Source organism: Podarcis erhardii, assembly GCF_964252035.2.
Source record: "Podarcis erhardii genome assembly, chromosome: 12".
NCBI classification, from domain to species: domain Eukaryota; kingdom Metazoa; phylum Chordata; class Lepidosauria; order Squamata; family Lacertidae; genus Podarcis; species Podarcis erhardii.
Window position 1 is genome coordinate 8,152,803 of NC_138513.1, and position 21,765 is coordinate 8,174,567.

The 21,765-nt window shown below is 45.1% G+C and overlaps 1 protein-coding gene across 7 annotated transcripts in view; it reads left to right on the forward strand.

The window, feature by feature from the left end:
- LOC309325870 (sodium channel protein type 5 subunit alpha-like) overlaps window positions 1–21,765 on the forward strand; it is a 214,569-nt gene that overhangs the window by 54,670 nt on the left and 138,134 nt on the right. For 6 of the 7 annotated variants that reach the window (XM_081834160.1, XM_081834161.1, XM_081834162.1 and 3 more), the window contains exons 7-10: window positions 6,583–6,646; window positions 13,194–13,335; window positions 16,186–16,383; window positions 19,973–20,152. In XM_081834160.1, coding sequence (XP_081690286.1) covers window positions 6,583–6,646; window positions 13,194–13,335; window positions 16,186–16,383; window positions 19,973–20,152 — 584 coding nt within the window. Of the gene's footprint in view, window positions 1–6,582; window positions 6,647–8,186; window positions 8,289–13,193; window positions 13,336–16,185; window positions 16,384–19,972; window positions 20,153–21,765 lie in introns of those variants that run through there. The other variant, XM_081834166.1, reaches the window with a different exon arrangement.

Sequence of the window (21,765 nt, forward strand, 5' to 3'; positions counted from 1 at the left end):
GAGGAAAACCCAACCCAAAGAAGCAGATAAGTGTTCCATCTTCTAACACACCTCACCTGGCTTTGGGAGGGGGAGGGGACAGTACCACCCCCAAGACACATCTGAATCCAGCTTGAGAAAGAAAAATACCCCCTAAAACTGCCTAAGTCAGTTTCTTACTTTGTATTTAAAAACTAATGTACTGAGGTAACGTAAAGGTAAAGTGACCCCTGACCATTAGGTCCAGTCGTGGCCAACTCTGGGGTTGCGGCACTCATCTTGCTTTATTGGCCAAGGGAGCCGGCGTACAGCTTCTGGGTCATGTGGCCAGCATGACTAAGCCGCTTCTGGTGAACTAGAGCAGTGCACGGAAACACTGTTTACCTTCCCGCCGGAGCGGTACCTATTTATCTACTTGCACTTTGACGTGCTTTCGAACTGCTAGGTTGGCAGGAAAAGGGACCGAGCAACGGGAGCTCACCCCGTCGTGGGGATTCGAACCGCTCTGTGGTTTAACCCATGGCACCACCTGCATCCCATAATGTACTGAGGTTAAAATACAAACAGCTATTAGCCCCTGAAACTATCGAGTTTTTAGTTTTCCTGGATGAAGGTTAAGACGTAGGAATTTAGAGCATCACTCAGCCGTTGCCGGCATTAAGATTCCACACACTATTTCATGAACAGAAGTCTGAATGTATATATACATCATTGGCTGGCTTGGATCTTGTATATGTGTTTGTTTGTGTGTGTGTGTGTGTGTGTGTGTGTGTGTGTCAAATGCATAATATTAGAAGAAGAACAATGCTTCGATGGTCAGAGGGGAAAACACACACATACTATATATGGATCCTTCTGTGTGGGTGGACATTACGGTTTCTAGGAAAGAAGCTTAAAATTTCTGGCCTGCCAGCCTGCCAGTGGAAAATACATCTTGATTGAGATATTAAGGGTACATTTAGTAATAAAATGGAGTTTAAGATTTATGAGTCAGCCTAGATTTATGAGATGTAAATAGCAAAAGGCAAATAATGCTGTTTGGCTTGGAGGGAAGCAAAACAGATCAATAGCTGGATGAATCTGAAGTTTGCCATCATTGGGGGGGTACAGGGATATTAAACCCCCAGTTGAACTATTTTTGGGGGGGAGCCCCTCCCAATGCACTTGACCGAAAAGGCACAATCTAGTTTTGCTAGATATCCTGTGACTTGCCTATATATTGGGTTCAAGATACCTGAAATATTGTTCCACCCATTATATACTGGGGCTGTGCCTGAGTGGGCGGGTGGAATCACCTGCCCTGCCCTGGATTCATTCAGTTTGGGGACAGGGCTAATGTTTTTTATAAAAAAAGGTTTTTTAAAACCTTTAAAAACTTGATTTGAACCGTATTTTAAAATTCGTTCAGGAGGGGAGTTAGGCTGCTCCTTAGGAAGTGGCTTCCCCTTTGTGAAGTGAAGTTGCTCGCAAAGGAAAAGTACCATGCACAGACCGATTTCCCTAACCATGGTTTATGCTCTGTAGTACATGTGAACGAGACCATTAATTAAAAATAAAACAGGCCCTGAGCACAAGTTTGCAACCTAATCGTTTAGAGCACTTAACAGGGAACGTTGTCTCAGTGATCGTTGAAGCAATTCTGAAAGGTTGACCGGTATTATTACAGGTAGCTGTGAGGGGAAGGAGAGCTTTCCTAAGGTCACTCAGTGACTTCATAGTCAATAATGGTTGAGGGAGACTCTGCTACTTCTCTTGACAAGTGACAGGAAGTTTTTGTCTGTGACTCGCAACGGGACGACGAGGAATGAGGCCAGGGAAAGGCTGGCGCTGCAGCAAAAGGCTGCTGAACACGCCCCCTCCGTGGCACCTGGTTGGATGGCCACGGGGGGGGGGGGCGTGAGCGCCAGCCAGGTGAGCTGGAGGCAGGGGGCAAATGCCCCCTGCTGGGTGGTGCTCGGGCTCCCACCCACAACCACTCCCCTCTCTTTCAGGGAGGAGAGTCTTTCTTTGCAATCTCAAAGGCCATCTGGCCTCACCTACATAATTTCCTTTCTGGCATCTTTTCTGCATTGCATGAGGCAGTCGGAATGCTTGCAACTAAGGCTTCCTTGTCATTTGAAAGTCTGCCTTTCGGATCCAATTATTCTGGCTAGAAGTGCCGGCCGGTTTTGCACCTCGGCTTGAGACGAGGCTGAGATACCTGCTGGAGGGGATGAGCGTTTCTTGATCGGTGGGAAACCGGTTTCTGATAAATCTGTCTGGAAAGGTAGGAGGCTTTTCTGCAAAGCCAGAAGTGGGACAGAAAGTCAAGGAACATTGAGGGTCTGGCAACTGCTGAGTAACATCCCTGCGTGCTCAAATGCTCCCACATCACAAGTCCTGACAGCTGGCCTTTAGCAAAGGAATCTCAAATCACATTGTTGGAAACTGTTTGCATGTCGAGGTCCCCAGGGCCACCCCAATAACTCACACATCACACAGAATTTTTTGTTTAAGATTTTTGGCATAATTTTGGCCACAACTTTATTAAAATACAAATTTGTGAGTGGTTGCTTAGGCATTGGTTGCGACTATCTGCCCCCACCATGGGGGACAGACTGACATTCCGCACGATGCGAAAGTCGGAATAGAGGAATACACTTGGGGGTAGCGATGGAGCAGGGAACCTGCCCTCACCCCAAATGCAACCAGGAGCTCATTGCTATGGCCCGAGCTCCCTTGACAGAGTGGACAAGCAATAGTTAGCTCCAAATTCCTTTAACGGAATCCCTTGCAGCAGCAGCAGCATTAGAGGGGCAGGCACAGCCAATTCATGCCCCTCAACCAACCAAACCATAAACCACTGCCTAACCGCAACCTTACAAGTTGTGACGATTTGCTACGCAGTAGGCAAAAACCAAATGGCCCCAGCCAATCAGCCAGATGGACAAAATTCCTACCGGGCCCCCGCTCCAAAGCAGACGACCCCATGACAGGCATAGCAAGGACAAAGCGAACAACCCTATTCTAGGGAGGGAGGGACGGGCAATCCAATGCACGGGCGAAAAGAGGAAGCCCTAGCCTCGTGCAAGGAGTTTTAGCATTTCTGGCTGTCAATCAACAAATGGCTTCTTCCCAACAACAAGGGAAGCCCCAATCGCATCAGTGGCCAACGATCAATTAGCCCGCCCCCAACTTTGGAGTGTCCTGGCGGCCCCCACCGCAACACGTGCTCTCCATGAAGGAGAACACGCTATGTCAAGGAGAGAGAACTTGCAGTAGTGCAACACTGGTTAAGCCTTTTTCTGCTGAGGGAGTTTGTGGTAGCTGAGGCTGGTTGAGGCCTTGCTTTTAGAGGGAGGTTAGTCAAAGCGAATTAAAACTGCTTGAGGCCTGTTTTTGTGGGGAATTGTGGCAACCAGGATTGGCTGATGCTGTGTACGTGTGTGTTGTTGTTGAATTTGATATAACAAACCCACTCGAACCCTTACAGACCCTCCAAGTGTCCCTATATTCCAAGGACAGTTTTGGATTTACAGAAGCCGTCCTGGTTTCGGATTTGATCCCACAATGTCCTGCTTTTCCTTAGAATGTCCCTATTTTCATTGGATAAACGTTGGAGGGGATGCCCTTAATGTGTTCACAAGAGCACATGGAGACTTCAGCTGCAGAGGAAGAGTTGTGGGCACCTGCAAATGCAATAAACATCTTCCATTCTTCTTTAAATTCGTTGCCGTCTCTTCCTCTTAGTTTCATTGTCAATTTTGCCATTTCAGCATATTCCATTAATTTAACTTGCCAATCTTCTTTAGCTGGCACACCTTCTTTTCCCCCATGCTGTGCTAATAAAATCTGTTCGGCCGTAGTTGCATACGTAAACAAATTCTTTCAGGAACAAAGGTCTTGACTGTGAAGTCTGTACCCTTCATTGCTAGCTTTCTAATTCCAGAGAGGTTTGTTGTTTTGTTTTTCTTTTTGGGAATAACTATCCATGGTGAGCATCCCCATCTGCCGACTAAAGCGGTACAGTCTCTTTTACCACCCGAGGGCTCTACCACTTCATTCTGCTGTGTTTCGTTGACAAGGCCCTCATCCAGCCCATAAGTGGAAGTGTCCCCAAATAACAGCCCCTTGTTTTTGTGTCAAGCTAGAGTGATTCCCCCCTTTGAATGGAAGGGGGGACAGCTAGCACTGGTGTTTTATCTTTTATCTCTCCCGTAGCTGGTATGAGGCTGCTTTCTGAACATTCCTTCCTGCCGCGGTCATGCTTTTATGCTTTATAGGCGCCTTGCTACATCCAGAGACAGCTAAGTTCCACTCAACACCATCACACCCAACATCTAGCTCCCTGGAGGTGGGGGAATGGATGGGAAGAATACGAAAAAATAGAAGCTGTTTGTTATTGATTATGAAACAATGCAGCTTATCTGGAAGCAAGTTGCTGTTCGGGTCCCTTTGTATTATTCATTGCTGAGATGAAAGACTTTCTTTCTTTTCTTTTTAGCTGAACTTTCAGCTCAAAATGAGGGTGCAAAAGATTCCTGGATTTTCTTTCTTGCTCATTTCACTTGCATCCCAGCATCTAGTCTGTTGAAGGCCACCATTTTTTCATGAGTGAGGGCAGGAAGTTTGACCCTCATTCTGCCCGGCTTCAGGATGGCAACCCATGAAAGTGTAGTGTTATTCTGAAGCCAGTCAAGAGTGAGGGATTATAATTTTTTTTTTAAAAAAAAAAGGCGAGCAAGGACATTGCTCTCAGGTTGGCACCACCATGCAACAGCATTCTGAAGACAGAATGAGGGTAGTAACTCCTGTCCTCACTCTGCTGGGAAAAAATGGCAGCCGTTATCTCTTAAGATGCCAGGAAGTGCTATAGGAAGTTCACCCCCTGCCCATTGCTCCCCTTCACTCCTCCCTTAAATATTGTTCCTGCAAATAGATGGTGAAATATGGAGGGATAGCATTTTGGCTTAGCCCCGACTAGTTGGTGATGGAAGTCACGGGCCAGAAGAAATCCTTAAGAAATGTCTCTGTGAGCTTTTGTTTGTTTGTTGCATCTCTTTTCTATTGACTATGCTATGAAGGCAAGGAAAAGCCAGATATTTCCCAATGTAGGCCGAAGTGTGGATGTGCGCGAGGGATGACACCAAAAGCAGAACTCTCTTTTCTCTTTCTTGCTTTTCCTTGGCTGGGCAAATGTAGTGCCAGGCGGACTGCATCTGACCATTACCTTTTATTTCGTTTCATTTCACTTTTAATTTGTATGCCACCTTTCTATATTACTACACACAAGGCAGTTTACAAGCTGAAGAAACAACAAAATAAGCAGCAAAATTCACACACCTAATAACAATCTGATCCAAAACAAAAAAAGGTCACAATAACTTTAAAATAAGCAACTCATATCAAATAAAGCAATGTTCAATAATCCATTAGGATATAATAATAAACAGTAAAATCAAATACAGCAAATAATAATTGAACAGTTTACACTTAACAATTACAGTAAAGAATTACTAAACTATAATCAGTAAAAATAACGGCAAGTCACAATGCATAAAGGGGGGACGTGAGTGGTGCAGTGGGTTAAACCACAGAGCCTAGGACTTGCCGATCAGAAGCTCGGTGGTTCGAATCCCCGTGACGGGGTGAGCTCCCGTTGCTCAGTCCCTGCTCCTGCCAACCTTGCAGTTTGAAAGCACGTCAAAGTGCAAGTAGATAAATAGGTACCGCTCTGGCGGGAAGGTAAACGGCGTTTCCGTGTGCTGCTCTGGTTCGCCAGAAGCGGCTTAGTCATGCTGGCCACATGACCCAGAAGCTGTACGCCGGCTCCCTCGGCCGATAAAGCAAGATGAGCGCTGCAACCCCAGGGTAGGCCACGACTGGACCTAATGGTCAGGGGTCCCTTTACCTTTACCTTACAATGCATAAAATGCCACGAAACATGCAAAATCACGTAAAAGGGTCAAGTTGAGAAACAAGGATGCACAGCTTATAAATTTGTTTTTTTTAAATAAATAAATAAATATCCATGCCCTCCCTTCTTCCCCACTGTTTCTGCTGTTCTCAAAGTCATGGTCTGGGAAAGGCTCCTAGGGCTGGAGTGGGTGGGGAAAGGCAGGTGGAAAAAGCCTTTGCCTGATGGACAGCAAAAGCCTTTCTCCCCTCACTTGTATAGAGGCCTCACCTGTGCTTCCCATAGAAATCCAGCTCCTCTCCTTATCTGCAGAGCAGCAGCATGAGGAGTCTGTGTGCAAGAATCTTATGCAAGAGGCCGCCACCTCTATGGGGGCAATGGACTGGGAACTGTAGTTTGGGGAGGACGCTTAGTTTAGAGATCGCGGCGGCTGCCTTCATAAAAGGGACTGCCCAAGGTATAGGTTCACAGGGTTGACGTTGTGGTATTGTTTTCATATGGCAAAATGCAGCCTTGCATGTAGAAAACTAGTACACCTGGGTGAAAGATTCTAGCCCAGCGCTAGCCTTCTGTGTTGCAAGGAGTTTTGCACCATTCTCCACCTACCGTAACCAGGCCAGGGAAAGATCTCAATTTCTCCCAAGCTCGCTGCACCTTTTGTGAAGGAAACGTGCTGGAAATAAATGCTGACTGTGTTTGTGTTGCAGATAACTACTTCAAAAAAGAAGGTACCATGGATGCACTACTTTGTGGCAACAGCACAGATGCTGGGTAAGTAATATTTGGTGATAGTTAAGCAAAACCTAGCATTATTACACCTTTTTAATGAGGTAGCACTTCATAGTTTCTATGTTGGCACCGGCATTCCTTCTGTCTAAATTATGTTTTTAAAACAGTAAAATACAGCCTCTGTAGGAATGTTGTTAAGAACAGAGCTAATGAAACACCCATGCTAGGGCTTATTTATTTTATAATATATATATTTATTTTGCCCCTCCCTCCACCTCAAATATAGTTATTAGTTCAGCTCTGTCCTACTTACAGGAGAATGGAGATTTCCCCTTCTAAGGGTCAGCAATAATAGACATGGCGGTGCTGGTGAATCTTTCAGGCATGATAATGCAATTTTCCAAACAGTGGGGGAGGAAGAGTGAAGTGTCTTGCCAGTTCAAAGCTGCATTCTTTCAGAGTCTTATTACCAGTTCTTTCTTTAGCCATTCATTTCTTTTTTCCTCCTGGAAACTTGATAATGTATTTGATGTTGTGGATTAGTGCCTTTAAAAAAAAAAAAAAATGAAAAAAATATGAAAGGAAAAGAAAGGGGGGGAATAAAAGTGAAATGTGGGAGTGAGACGTCAGAAATACAAGGGAGAGACTGATTGATGATTAATTCCAGTGTTCTCTCTCGGGAGATGAGGGAACAGGCTTGTGTTCTTTAACGGCCTTTGGAAATCACTGAAATGGCATCTGATTCTGGAAGTCTAAAAACTGTGGCTGCTCCGGAGACTGACAGGTGCCCTCTTAGGAACATAGGAGGCTGCCATGTGCTGAGCCAGACTGCAGGTACTAGCCCAGGGTTGCCTACTCTGGCAGGCAGAGGCTATCCAGGGTTTCGGGCAGCAAGCTCTGCCCCTGAGCTACAGGCACCTGAGGGCTCCTCTACATGTTCAGTGAAGGAACTTTTGCCCTCACCGGTTCTGGAAGGCTCCTATAGAAGAGTCCCGTATGAAACAGAGACTTTGTGCCTGCCCATAAGGGGAAATAGAAGCCCCGAACATATATTTTTTAGATGTCTTTTTTATGTTGAGATCCATTGATCCTTTGCTGAAGAGGCTCTCCAATCTTTCAGACAAGTCTAAACTTAATTCTCTCATCTTAGGCAAAGATCACAAGACGACCTGGCCTGGCTGGTAGCCAGATTCTGCACCCAGATTTGTAGGCACAGATCATCCTCTAGAATAAAATAGCTCACTAGGGAAATGCTGAAGTTGCCCTTTGGGTCAATTTTTTATGGTAGCCCAAATCTCAGTTGTACGGGTGTATGTATATATCTCAATTTTAACTCATGGGCTTATTGCTGCAATCTGCTCCAATTGTATATTTTATCTTTATGAACGCTGTTTTTATTGTGTTATGTTACGTGAGCTGGTCTTTGACTGTAATAAATTATCTATCTATCAATCAGTGAAGGAACTTAGCGCAAGGAAGCATTGCAGGAGCAGACTCTGTTCTCCCACTACACATGTTCCATTCAAACAACTTTAATATGTCTTAGTATATGTGATGCAATTTCATTGGGGATGTATTTCACAAAGAATGGAAGGTATCGGAGAAAGGAGGTGGCAGTTGGCAATTGGCAGTTGGCAGTTGGCAGTTGGCAGTTTTTTCCGTTAGCTCTATCCTGACTGTGAAGGTGAGAGCAGTTTGTAAATAATACTTGTTGTTCAAGAGTTGACAGCCTGAAAAGTAAAGATTTGTTTTCAACCATTTGCATGTTCAGACCCAGAGACCTCCCCCCTAAATTTGACTCCAATTTTAGTTTTGGTTTTTGGCAGAATTTAGGCCACAACTTTATTGATTACAGAAAAGTGAGTGGTTGCATAGGCTCTGGTTCGACTAGCTCCTTACACCCTTGAAGGTAGAGCTGACCCAGAGCTCTATCATAGGTCAGCCAAGGGTGAACACCTGAGGCAGGTGAAAAGCCTGGGAACAGACTCTGTTCACTCCCCAGATGCTCCCCTGGACTCAGGCATGGGCACAACCCCTTTTCGGGGGTTGACCAAACCAAGTTGAGTCCCTGGGTTGCTTTAATGGAATACCCTTCATATAGGGATGGCGAGACCGTTCTCCCATCCCTATCACCTGAACCAGAGCCTATCTGCAGCCTTACAAGTTGTGACGAATTGCTACGTAGCAGGCGAAACCCAAATGGCAACAGCCAATCAGCCAAGTGGCGAAAATTCCTGCCACCCCCCTGTTCCAACGCCAGACACATTACGGCATAGCAAGGTCAATCGCAAAATGCCCTAAAATTAGGGAGAGGTGGGCGGGTGTTCCGAATGCATGCACTGAAAGAGGAAGCTCTGGGACATGTGCATGGGTTTATATAGGTCCCCCAATCGGTTTAGACTGTACCCCATTGGCCAGATTAAACCCAACAACAAGGGACCTACCAATCGGGTGTTGCTGCTATCCAATAGACCCACCCACAACCAGGAGGTCAGTCTCCAGGTCTCACTGCAACACGTGCCCTCTTTTAGGAAGGACACGATTTGTGTAAGGCATATACAGTGGTACCTCAGTTTTCGAATGTCTCTGTTGACAAACGTTTTGGTTTTCAAACGCCATAAACCCAGAAGTAAATGCTTCGGTTTTCAAACACGCCTCGGAAGTCGAACATGCCACGTGGCTTCCGTATTGAGTTTTCCGTTTTGAGGCTTCCGTACTGAGTTTTTGGTTTTTGAATGTTTCAGAACTTGAACCGTTTTCCAGAACTAATTACATTCAAAAACTGAGGTAGCACTGTATGTATTTACAGTGGTACCTTGGTTCTCAAACTTAATCCGTTCCAGAATTCCATTCCAAAACCAAAGTGTTCCAAAACCAAGGCACGCTTTCCCATAGAAAGTAATGCAAAATGGATTAATCCATTCCAGGCTTTTAAAAACAACCCCTAAAACAGCAACTTAACATGAGTTTTGCTATCTAACGATACCAATGACCCATAAAATGAAAGCAATAAACAATGTACTGCAGTCACACAATCAAATCAGTAGGTGAACTGGGTTCCACACAGTCACCAAAACAAAACAAAAAGAGCTGCAAAAACAAAAATGCAAAATAAATAGCAAAAACAGGCAGACCTCAGCGTAACACTCAAAACGGAAGTGCGGCACTCAAATCGGAAGCGTAACACTCAAAATGGAGCATGTTTGGCTTCTGAAAAAAGTTCGCAAACCGGAACACTTACTTCCAGGTTTGCAGTGTTTGGGTTCTAATTTATTTGAGTACCAAGGCATTTGAGAACCAAGCTACCACTGTAATCACAAATAACTAGCATTATATGCTTGGCACCTCCCTCCCTACAGTCGGGGATTACCCTGCACAGATATTCATCGTAATAAAAGGTGGTACCTACACCTATGAAAGAGCACGTTTAAAAAAGTAAACAATACGCGGATTTCATTCATGACAAGTCTGGCCTCTCAAGGTTGCCACTTTTTTCTGTGGCAAGGCTCCTGGGCCTTTCACAGCTACAGGGCACGCAAAAATGCAACAGGTGAAACTCCCACTGGCATGCCTGCGTAGCTCAGTTGGTTAGAGTGTTGTGCTGATAATGCCAAGGTTGCAGGTTCTGTCCCCGTATGGGACAGCTGCATGAATTCATGCATTCCAGAGGGTTTGACTACATGACTCTACAGTTCTACGATTCTAGGTTTTTGGCTTCTTGCCCGTTTTGCCACGGTTAAAAGTGCAGGAGTGCGGGAGGGGAATGGCCACCTGGAAACCTGTTTCTATGGGCACTAGAGAGGCCTTTGCCTTCTGCCTCTTCTGAAATTGTCAAGACAGCTCAGTTGGCAAATCCCAAGGAAAGAAATGAAGCCACTGGGGCAACTTGGAGATGTAACAAGAGAGCACCTTTGGCAACGGCATCCTAGCTATGGTTGCTATAGAAACCTTAATTGCCATTATCCTCTCTTGGACCCTCGTTTTCATTTATAGATTGAGACCAAAGTAAATTTTATGTTCTATAGGACGAAACATCTTTCTTCCCCGGTTTCAGATGTATTGTTTCACCTCAAGTCTATAAATACGAGTAATTTAGGAGGAGAACGAGGCCTTAGAAAATTCTCCAGTGAACCTCAACGTTATTTTTAAAACCTCTTTAGGGAACTATTTCTGTTGTTGTTGTTGCTGCTGCCGCTGCAGCGTTTCATTAGAAAATCCCTATTAGCACATAAAAAAAAAATCAGGCACCTGTTAGACACTCTGCAGAGGTAGAATTAAAGAAATGCTTTTTGCAGTTTGCACTAAAGCCCTCTTGGAATATGGTGTGTAACGTAAAAGAGAGGACCTGTTTGTTAAGAGTAGCTAGCCATTGTTTCATCAGATTCTGGTGCTTGGAGGCAGGTTGAAGGGTGACGTAGCGGGTGGAGCTGGGCGTATTCAGGCAGGTCATGTGAGTAGGGATGCTTGAGAATTCGTTCTTTGCAAATTCCAGCGTCCTGCTGGGCCCATCACATTCTGCTCCTGTTTGTGATCAGCCTGGTGCCACCAAAGAGCTCACAAACAGGGAAACTGCCATCCCCTCCTGTTTGTCCCTTGTGGTACTCGGCGATACAGTGCGTCTCAACATGGAAGTTCCACTTCGCTATTACGGTTAATGGCTATTGAGGAACACCCTCCATGAATTTGTCTAATCCTTTTAAAAAGCCATCTCAGATAATTATGTTTGCCTCATACAGTAGAGGTTGATATCAGGGATATACAATCTCTGTTGCTGATTTGACAAAAAAGCCTTTAAAAATAAATAAGTGGCCATCCCGCATTGTTGAGTACAGCCAGATTGATGGGTGGGCAGATTGATGCTGTTAACTGTCCTTAATCAATAGCACTGTGCTTTTTTATTGTGATTAATCGTATGGTGTCCTGTGGATGTTCTTCTGGAAAGATCCTAATGGAAAAAGTTTGCATTGCCACTCCTTGTATATCAGAAGATTTTGATAACGTGACAGGCTCATTCCTTCCCCCTGGGCGTTTAAATTGTCCAGAGTATATTTGCTAGAAATTCCAAAAGCAGAGACTTGGCTAAATCCTTTTGGGTTCTGTAAAAAAGAGCAACAGTTTTCCAGCTGAATTCCAGGGAAACAAGGCCTTTCCAGAAGCTTTTTGAGGGTTCCTCAGTGGGAACATGGATAGGTTTGATCAAACCTCTCCATTCTGAAGGAAATCAGCCCTGAGTGCTCACTGGAAGGACAGATCCTGAAGCTGAGACTCCAATACTTAGGCCACCTCATGAGAAGAGAAGACTCCCTGGAAGAGACCCTGATGTTGGGAAAGATGGAGGGCACAAGGAGAAGGGGACGACAGAGGACAAGATGGTTGGATGGTGTTCTCGAAGCTACCAGCATGAGTTTGACCAAACTGCGGGAGGCAGTGGAAGACAGGAGTGCCTGGCGTGCTCTGGTCCATGGGGTCACGAAGAGTCGGACACGATTAAACGCCTAAACAACAACAACAGTGGGAACATGATTCCTGAAAGGCAGATTGCCCAGCCTCACACTTTTCGAAGCAGCAGGATAAGCAGAACACAATTATCCTTTGAGTTTCGCATTCTCCACATTTTGCAGGGCAGTTCTCCAGTCAAATATTGTGTACAAAAATTTATATATTAGGGCAAAGTGTGTATAAAAATGCATACATTTGAGAAAATAACATACAAGATCCATTATATTAGGGCATATGGCTTGCAAAAAAATGTTGGGTGTTGGGATAAATTCTCACTAAAATGCTGATCCATTTTCATGACAAAAGAAGTAGTCACAAATTGCTACAGAAATGTGGAGAACTGAGTTTAATATTGGGGAAATGAAAGAAATAAAATGGGCGGATTCATCCATCCCTGTATGTGACCTGAATAATATTTAATGTTCTAGGGGCCTTGGCTAGAAAACAGATCACTACAGTGGTACCTTGGGTTACATATGCTTCAGGTTACATACGCTTCAGGTTACAGACTCTGCTAACCCAGAAATAGTGCTTCTGGTTAAGAACTTTGCTGAGAACAGAAATCGTGCTCCAGCGGTGCGGCGGCAGCAGGAGGCCCCATTAGCTAAAGTGGTGCTTTAGGTTAAGAACAGTTTCAGGTTAAAAACGGACCTCTGGAACGAATTAAGTACTTAACCTGAGGTACCACTGTAGTTGAAAGGCAGTAGAAAATGATGTGGTAGCATGATAAGAGGAAGCTACATACATGTCAATTCAGAACTCTAGCAGGGAAGGGAGGAGCGATATCTTTTCTAGGCCTGTCCAGTCCATGGAACCAGGGGGTGGCAGGTTGGTTCAGGTGGCAGCATTTAGGGGACAAGGGAAGTCAGGAATTGTGGTTGCTGCAGTGAGACAGAGAGGTGTTGCCTCTGGCATGGAAGGATGAGTACCATTTGCTGCAAAGTTTTGTGTGCCAGTGCTGTCCATTTTTTATTTATTAAAAAACCCCAAAACATTATTCAATGACTCCGTTGCCGTCAAACTTCCAAACTGAGCTGAGAGAACTTTCGCCACCAGTAGCCTTTATTGCTTATTGCTTCTCTTCCTGCAGTTCATGTCCGGACAATTACATCTGTCTGAAGGCTGGTGACAATCCTGACTTTGGGTACACAAGCTTTGATACCTTTGGCTGGGCCTTCCTCTCCTTGTTCCGCCTCATGACGCAGGATTGCTGGGAACGCCTCTATCAACAGGTAGAAGACTGATTTGTCTGGTTGCTATTGTTTGTGGATAACCTTCTCCTTTAACACATCACAGACTCTATGGGCTTTCCATTTAGGAAAGGAGGAAACTTGTCTCCCAGGTACAAATTATTATTATTATTATTATGCTATTTATCACCCACCCTTCATACTAAGGTGTGTTAAAACAATTAACACACAACATAAAAAACAGTTTAAAGCAGATTACAATCACAAAAATATGGTGGATCCTAAAAATATACACTCCAGGTGTCAAAAGAGGTGAGCCTTTAGCCTTTGCTATATAATGAAGCTATATAATGAAGCTATATAATGAAGCTGCCACATTAACTTTCCACAGCTTAGGGGCCAACACAGAGAAGGCCCTCTCCTGGATTGCAGTCTCCCCTTCAAGCTTATGAGGGTGGTAGAATAACTAAGAGAGCCCCCTCCACTGATCTTAGCACCCTACGGTCTGCAGGGAAGGAGACGGTTGTTCAGGTATTTGGGGCCTAAGTCGCTTATATCATGTCCTAGGACAGTTGAGACTGGGGAAGTACCTGGAGCAGGAAATTTTCTCCATTTCCGCCATACGAACAATGTCAAACTCAAATATGAATTTCCCAACGTAGTTTGAGGACTACATTTGTTGTTCCTTCAGTATCATTTCCCACAAGATAAATCCCACGGTATATGTTCTTTCCAGCCATTTATTTTTACTTGTTGACTCAGTCATAACAAACATGAAACCATATTGTGTCGCTTCATAATAAGACTGGAAGATCAGGTGCATTTAAACCTATCTTATTAACCTGCCTGTAAATTAAATCTGAATTGTTAGCTGCAGTGTGAACCCTTGAATATTTGAAGAATCGTTTGTTGACATGTGACATATAAAGTCATCATCTTTTTATAGTCCACTTTATAAATTGAGAAGGAAAAGGCATGTTGGTGAACTCAGCCGGCTTTGTGTATTTGTCAAGTCATGAATTGGCTCCATTACAGGGTCACAGGGTTGCAAGGGCTGCTAGTTTCCTGTGGTGTAATCCTACGTGGCTCTATGTGATTGTCACAACCATATAAGTGGAGACAGTCACATGGAATTTTCCTATTTAATTGGCACCCACCTAGGATTAAGGGTGCCAGTTGGATGAGGAAAACCCATTAAACAGCCTCACCCATATAGCGGCATTGTTCATGGGGAAATGGCTCTTTTTGAATAATAGCACAGGAAGCAGTTCATATGCCAGGCTTCACTGAACCTGAGGACCTCCATGCATACAGCTATTTCCCCATTTTATGCACTGGGGAATATTTTGCACACAAAAAAGTGTGGCCTCAAGCATATGTGATAAATGGGCCAGCTGTGAGAGCAGAAACAACAGAATAGAATAGAATTTTTTATTTATACCCCGCTCATCTGGCTGGATTTCCCCAGCCACTCTGGGCAGCTTCCAACAAAGTATTAAAATACAGTAGTCTGTTAAACATTAAAAGCTTCCTTAAAGAGGGCTGCCTTCAGATGTCTTCTGGAAATCTGGTAGTTGTTCTTCTCTTTGACATCTGGTGGGAGGGCGTTCCACAGGCCTTCTTTCTCACCCATGGAGTTCCATGTACATACCAGAGCTCTGCAAAATGTAAAGTTGTGACAACAATAGATGCAGTGATTCATGAGAGCAGTTTAGTGCACACGGCTGGCAAGTTTTGGGCACATCAGTGTTAAATTCCCTTGTGAGCATTGCCATGCTTAAGTGAGAGGCCCCACCTCTGTGAGAGCATCTGCTTTGCACACAGAATGTCCCAGGTTCAATCCTCAGCATCTCTAGGTATGGCTGGGAAAGAGCCATGGCTGAAATCCTGGCTAGCTTCTGCTAGCCATTGTAGACAATATTGACCTATATGGACCGCTGACCTAACTCTGTGCAAGTGAATTAGTAACCAGCTTTCAGACCATGCTGCTTTCACCAATACCTGCCAGTGATTGATGCTTTGTAAGTGGAGGCTAAGTGGATTTGCTTGTAAATAAACGTTAGTGTTCCTGTGGAAATAATAATTTCACTTCCTCAGTTTTATCCGTGTCTTGCTGTTCTTTTGTTTCAATAAAATATTTTTAGGTTGCGTGGTTGAAAAAAAGTTTTCTGGTTGGCTTCCTAGAAACATTAAAACATTAAAATATACAAACCTGTAAAAATAAATGCAATACTGCCTGTGCAGCTGACATTCATTTCAGAGAGCTTTAAACAAGCTAAGTGGCTAGGGGTGTTAGTAGTGACATGTGATTCTGTAACCAGGAACCGATCCCTGAGGCAGGGGTGATGGAACTCCAAGCTTGCGGGATCTACTTTGTATTCTCTTAGACCACTAAGGCCCACCAGAGAATCATGGGATTGTAGAGTTGGAAGGAACCATGAGAGACATCTTGCCAACCCCCTGCAATTGTCTGACATGGGGCTCGAACCCACAGCCCTGAGATTAAGAGCATCATGCTCTACTGACTGAGCTATCCCACCCAAGTGCAAAAGATTGGCTTAGAAAGAGAGGCAGGCATAGAATTCAGCAAGAGGACACACTGGAGTGGATTTCAGCTCAGGACGTTACCAGAACTGGGCTGCAGTGTTTTGCTGCTCCTGACTTGCCATATAATGAACTTCCTGAGCCAACCAGGCTAAGGAAGACCAATACAGAACAGACCAAGAACAGAAATGAAAAACTGCTTGTCCCTCCCACCAACCAAGCTTTCTTCATTTCAGCAGTCTTATCTGAGAATGCGGGAAGAGTTGCTTTGGATAAACACAAAGGTTAAAACTAGCAATTCATTTTAATAATGAACTCCCCCCCCCTCTCTCTCTTGGTCTTATTCAGACGCTTAGATCTGCTGGCAAGATCTACATGCTGTTTTTCATGCTGGTCATCTTTCTGGGCTCCTTTTACCTGATCAACTTGATCTTGGCTGTAGTGGCCATGGCGTACGAAGAGCAGAACCAGGCCACCATTGCTGAAATGGAAGCGAAGGAGAGGAAGTTTCAAGAAGCCATGGAGGCTCTCAAGAAAGAGCAGGAGGTCTGTAATCATTCCAGGGGGTGGTCTTGGAGGAGCCCGTGTAGTGGCGTGTTCCTTTCATCTTTCTTTTGACAGCTGAGTTACGTAATTGGCAAAATCACACAGTTCCAATCCCTGCCCACTGTGGTGTAGTGGTTAAGAGCGGTGGACTCGTAATCTGGTGAACCGGGTTCGCTTCCCTGCTCCTCCACACGCAGCTACAGGGTGACCTTGGGCCAGTCACACTTCTCTGAAGTCTCTCAGCCCCTCTCACCTCACAGAGTGTTTGTTGTGGGGGAGGAAGGGAAAGGAGAATGTTAGCTGCTTTGAGACTCTGTTGGGTAGTGATAAAGCAGGATATCAAATCCAAACTCTTCTTCTTCTTCTGCCCCTTCATTCAGCCCCTCCTCCCAGTCTTCTCCTCTGACCTCTCCCACCGCCAATGTCCAGGCTCTGAGCCTTCCTCCTCTGGGGTTTCCCTTTGGGGTACCCCGGTTGGCACCTCCCACCACTCCTTGTGATCCAGCCAGCCCCTGACAGCACTCTCCCACATGCAAACCTCGCTCTCAGCCATTCCCACCAACCTTACCCACAATAACATAGTTAATTCCCAGCCAACCGCTTGTCACAAAGCAAAGTCTGATCAACAAAGAATCCCTGGCAGCATTAAACGTAATTTACAGCTATTAACCCACCTCCACCTAAAGCAATACAAAGCTGTACACACAGCAACATAAAGCATGCCTCCCACCCAGATTGGGCCTTTCTCTCTTTCTGACAGTTCAGTCTCTCACTCTGAGTGGTATTGAGCGTCTTTATAACATGCACAAACCTCACAACCCAGACTCCCTCACCCTGGACTTTCTTTCCTATCTGTGTGCAAAATATGTCGCCGGTGGAAGCAGCTCTCAGCATCCCACTACGATGCCATGTGTTAATTGGCAGTGTGTGTGAGTGTGTTTGTGTGGAACACAATCGGAAAGAGCCAGTTGGTTTATTATTATCATCATCTTTAAAGATATTCCCATGCTCAATAGAAGGAAATTAATGGCTCTTCATTCAATATTTGCTGCCCTCACCATTAGTTCAAGTTAATTAGCATTCTTTTTAGATTTGCTGTATTGATCTTGCAACTTCAAACAGCCATTAGTATCCCATTATTCAACAAGTGGAATAATAGATGGGGGGGTCAGCTGTTTAAACACTGCCAATGCTCTTCTTGTGCAAATAAAGAGGCTCACCAACTGTAGGCCAGGAGCACTGCTGCTGAGTATAATACTACAATAGGCCTGATTAGCGTGAATGAAGCTGGCGTCAATTGTTGTGGGATGGTTTGCCGTTTGTTCCTGTGGCTGCTGTGGGTGGCTGTTAATTAAATTTGATTTCTCTCGGGGAGCGGGGGACAGAATCCCTCAAACCTTGGAGGTAAGAACATATTCAATGGATCAGATCATCTTACTGAAGATGCAACTGTCCTGAAAACCCAGTTTGTGGTATTATGAGGTACAGTCATACCTCATGTTGCGTTTGCTTCAGGTTAAGCCTTTTCAGGTTGCATCCCGCGGGGACCCGGAAGTACCGGAAAGGGTTACTTCTGGGTTTCATTGCTCGCACATTGCAGATGCTCAAAATGACGTCACGCGTACGCGCAGAAGTGGCGAATCGTGACCTGCAGACGCGGGTTGCATTCTGCCAATATTGTGAATGGGGCTCCAGAACGGATCCCGTTCACAACCAGAGGTACCACTGTACAGTGGACACTCGGGTTGCGAACGTGATCTGTGCGGGATGCATGTTCGCAACCTGCATCTGTGCATCTGCGCACGTGCAGGTTGCGCTTCGGCACTTATGCTTCTGCGCATGCGCGACCACTGAAACCCGGAAGTAACCTGTTCTGGTATTTCCAGGTTTCGGCGGTCCGCAACCCGAGAAAACGCAACCTGAAGTGGCTGTAACCCGAGGTATGACTGTATAGCACTTTTGAGACTATACCATTTCATACTTCAGATGAGTGATTTGAATCTTGCAGCACCTTAATTTTGATATTAGTTTGGGGGTGGAGGTCAGTCTAGCTGTAGCCCTAATACCCTTCCAATTCTCAGGATTCTGCATCTGTGGGTAGATTATATAAGAGCAAGCTTGCCAAACCAGGTTCCTTCGCCAAGGTAATGTGTTTGGGCTGGCTAATTAAGTACCGCGATTCGGCATAACCAAAGAGCTGCTTAGCTGTAAAGCTCATGAGCGAACTTTGGCAACCTCTCAGCCTGACCTCAACACACAGGATTGTTGTAAAGATGAAATTGCAGTGAACAGGATGTTGAGGGTGGTGGGTGATCATCACTCTGAGCTCCTTGCAGGAAGGATGTAATAGGAAAATAAAAATAGGTCCCCCTCCACAACAGACAAGAGGGTACAATCCAGAATGGTGCAGTCTCTATCTCCCACCTCATTTTACATAATGGGAACAATGACACAGTTAAGGATGCAGTGCTGACCTCTATCCCAAATGTGCATTTTATTGTACTTTTCCTAGTTATTGGCTTCCTTTTTCATGATTATTGCAGGGTGGAGGAGTTGGTTTCGTTTCCAGGCTGTGTTGTCGCATTATTATTATTATTATTATTATTATTATTATTATTATTATTATTTCTCTTTCTCTCTCCCTCCCCCACCTAATTTGGCTTCTGCTCCATTTCTAGCACCTCTTGGTGTTATCAGACTTTTCCTGCAGCGATTTCTCCAGATAGCTGGCGCAGAGGGCATGCTGCCCAGGCATGCAGAGGAGAAAAGTCTATCTTATCTGTGTATTATGTACGTGTGGGCTGGCGTGTGTGTGTGTTTGTGTGCTTTAAGCCCATGGTTTGTGTTTATCGCTCTGGATCCCTGGTCACAGCAGGTTCTGTCACTTTGCAGGATAAGATTTTCCTTGCAGAAAAGAAAAAGAAAAATCTGTATCAGCAGAAATAACGCGGGCTGTTGCTTCGGCTTTCTTGGGAGAAGCAGAGATTTCCCAGAAAATCCAGCTCCATTGCCCTCGTGGTAGAGAGCTTTGCCTGTGCTCAAATGCCTCAACATTATCAATGTTGGCTCATGACTCTTGAACATGTTGGGGGGGGCAGACTGCATGCCTCACACTTGAGAATCATGGCAGTAGATGATGGGATGGAGTCAGGATTCAAGTTCCAGCCAAGACACAGGTTTTCTGAGTGGCCTTGGTCATAGTACCCCTTCACCCAGTTCAGACCATTATTGGGCCAGTGTGGGCCGATTGTGTGGTCAAGAACTTTGCAACTCTCACCAAATTTCAAATTGAAAACTCAGCTCAAAACTAAATTAGGTTTCCTCTTTAATATGTAGGGAAACGTTTTCTAAGCACTATTGTGATTTAAGGATTTTGTGAAACCCACTGTGTGGGGGGGAAATCACTAGCATGTTGAATCGTCTTTAGTTTTCTTCAAGTTTTGCTTGGCAAGGAATGCTGAAATTGGTTTGAACGAGGCTAACTCTATAAGTTAAAGATCTCCCCCCCCCTCTGCTATATATATAAAGTGTTATATAAATATCGTTTTAAAGGTAGCATATTTCTGTTTCGTTCCTCTGCCCCTTCCAGGCATTAGCCCGAGGAATCGATTCGATGTCACTTAGCTCATTTGAAATGTCACCTTTGGCATCGAAAAATTCCAAGGAACGAAGAAGCCGGAGAAGAAAGAAGAAATCCTCAGCGGGAGAAGAGGATGGGGAAGATCAGAAGGGTCCAAAATCTGAATCGGAGGATGGTCAGCAGAGGACGGTTAGTCTTTCTAGGGGTAAAACTAGGCCTTATTTCACCCAGGTCAAAGACCCAGTTTGGCACACATATCCCACAGGCTGGGAGCCTCAATGGTGGCCCTTTGGAGGCTTCACCTGGGGCAAAAAAAAATCCTGGCTAGCCCCGTTCCCCCGTAGCTACAGCTCTGAGTCTTTCCCAAAAGTGGCAATGAAGGGGAAACTCCTCTAGAAAAGGAATCACTATCATGGAGAGAGGAAAGGATTTCCCTCCAGGCTGGATCAGTACAAGGGTTGCCAGCCTTTCTCGGCCTGTGAGCATGTTTGGGTTTTTCAGCATGTGCCCTGGGTGCACCTACCTACTGGTCACTTCTCTGCCCCCCCCCCCACTTTAGATCTGCTTACTTTACTCCTTGACCTCCAGGAGAAGGACTTTGTCACATACAGTATCAGGAATGGGAAAGACCATCCTCTGCCCGGGGCCCTGAACAGCTGCTTCCAGTCACAGGAGACTGTACAGTGGTACCTCGGGTTAAGAACTTAATTCGTTCTGGAGGTCTGTTCTTAACCTGAAACTGTTCTTAACCTGAAGCACCACTTTAGCTAATGGGGCCTCCCGCTGCCGCTGAGCCGCCGCTGCACGATTTCTATTCTCATCCTGAAGCAAAGTTCTTAACCCAAGGTAATATTTCTGGGTTAGCGGAGTCTGTAACCTGAAGCATATGTAACCCGAGGTACCACTGTACTAGGTGAGATGGATCAGTGGTGTGATTCAGGATCAGGCCATGTTCCTGTGTTCATATCCACAGTCCCACAAGCTGAACCTGTGCGGTATAGATAAGCAGAAAAAAGAAGAAAAATAGCCATGCTCTGACATGTCATAAAGACCACCGTACCAGCAAGTTTTAGAAACTCCCCTTGCTGCGCATCCATCTCTTTCCCCAGGTGTTCCAATTTTCTGAACTGGACAAATTAACAGAGGCAGTCTGTGTAAAATATCCAGATTCCTGGCTGTTAGCGGAGTTAGCACTAAAATCGATCGGCACGCTGAAAGCCCTGCAAATGTTGGACATAAATTTGATAAATAAGCAACACATGCACACGACTTTGAGAATGCACCCAGAACTACTGCTCTGTCTGTGATATATGAATGGGGTTTTTCCACCCCACTGTGTTTATTTTTCGAGAGCCTTCATTCTTGTTGCTTAATTGAGTGGGTTGCCTTGCTAATTACAAGGTTGTTAAAGCCAAAGCGGCTGCGTGAGCTGCTCTGCTCTGCTCTGAATGGGCTTTTGGCATGCTGAATGCAAAAGAGAGAGAGAGAGAAAGAGTCAGACTGGACGTGAAACAAAGCAGCACGTTTCTCAGCATGTTCCTCCGACTGATGAGTCGTCTTTTTCATTCTGCATCCAGCAATTTGTCATCTAAGCAAAGAACACGACAAGGAGCAGGGCTGGGCTTACAGCGGGCATTTCCTTTGCGAATGGGTGCTCAGCACCTTTTGAAATGGGTGAGGACAAGTTGTCTTAGTGCAGATCAGTTCTGACCCACCCCCGTTCCCCAACTGTACTGGCAAAAGGAGTGGCTGTTTCATGGGAACCAGATTCTTTGCCCCTTAACAACCAGAAAGATCCACTT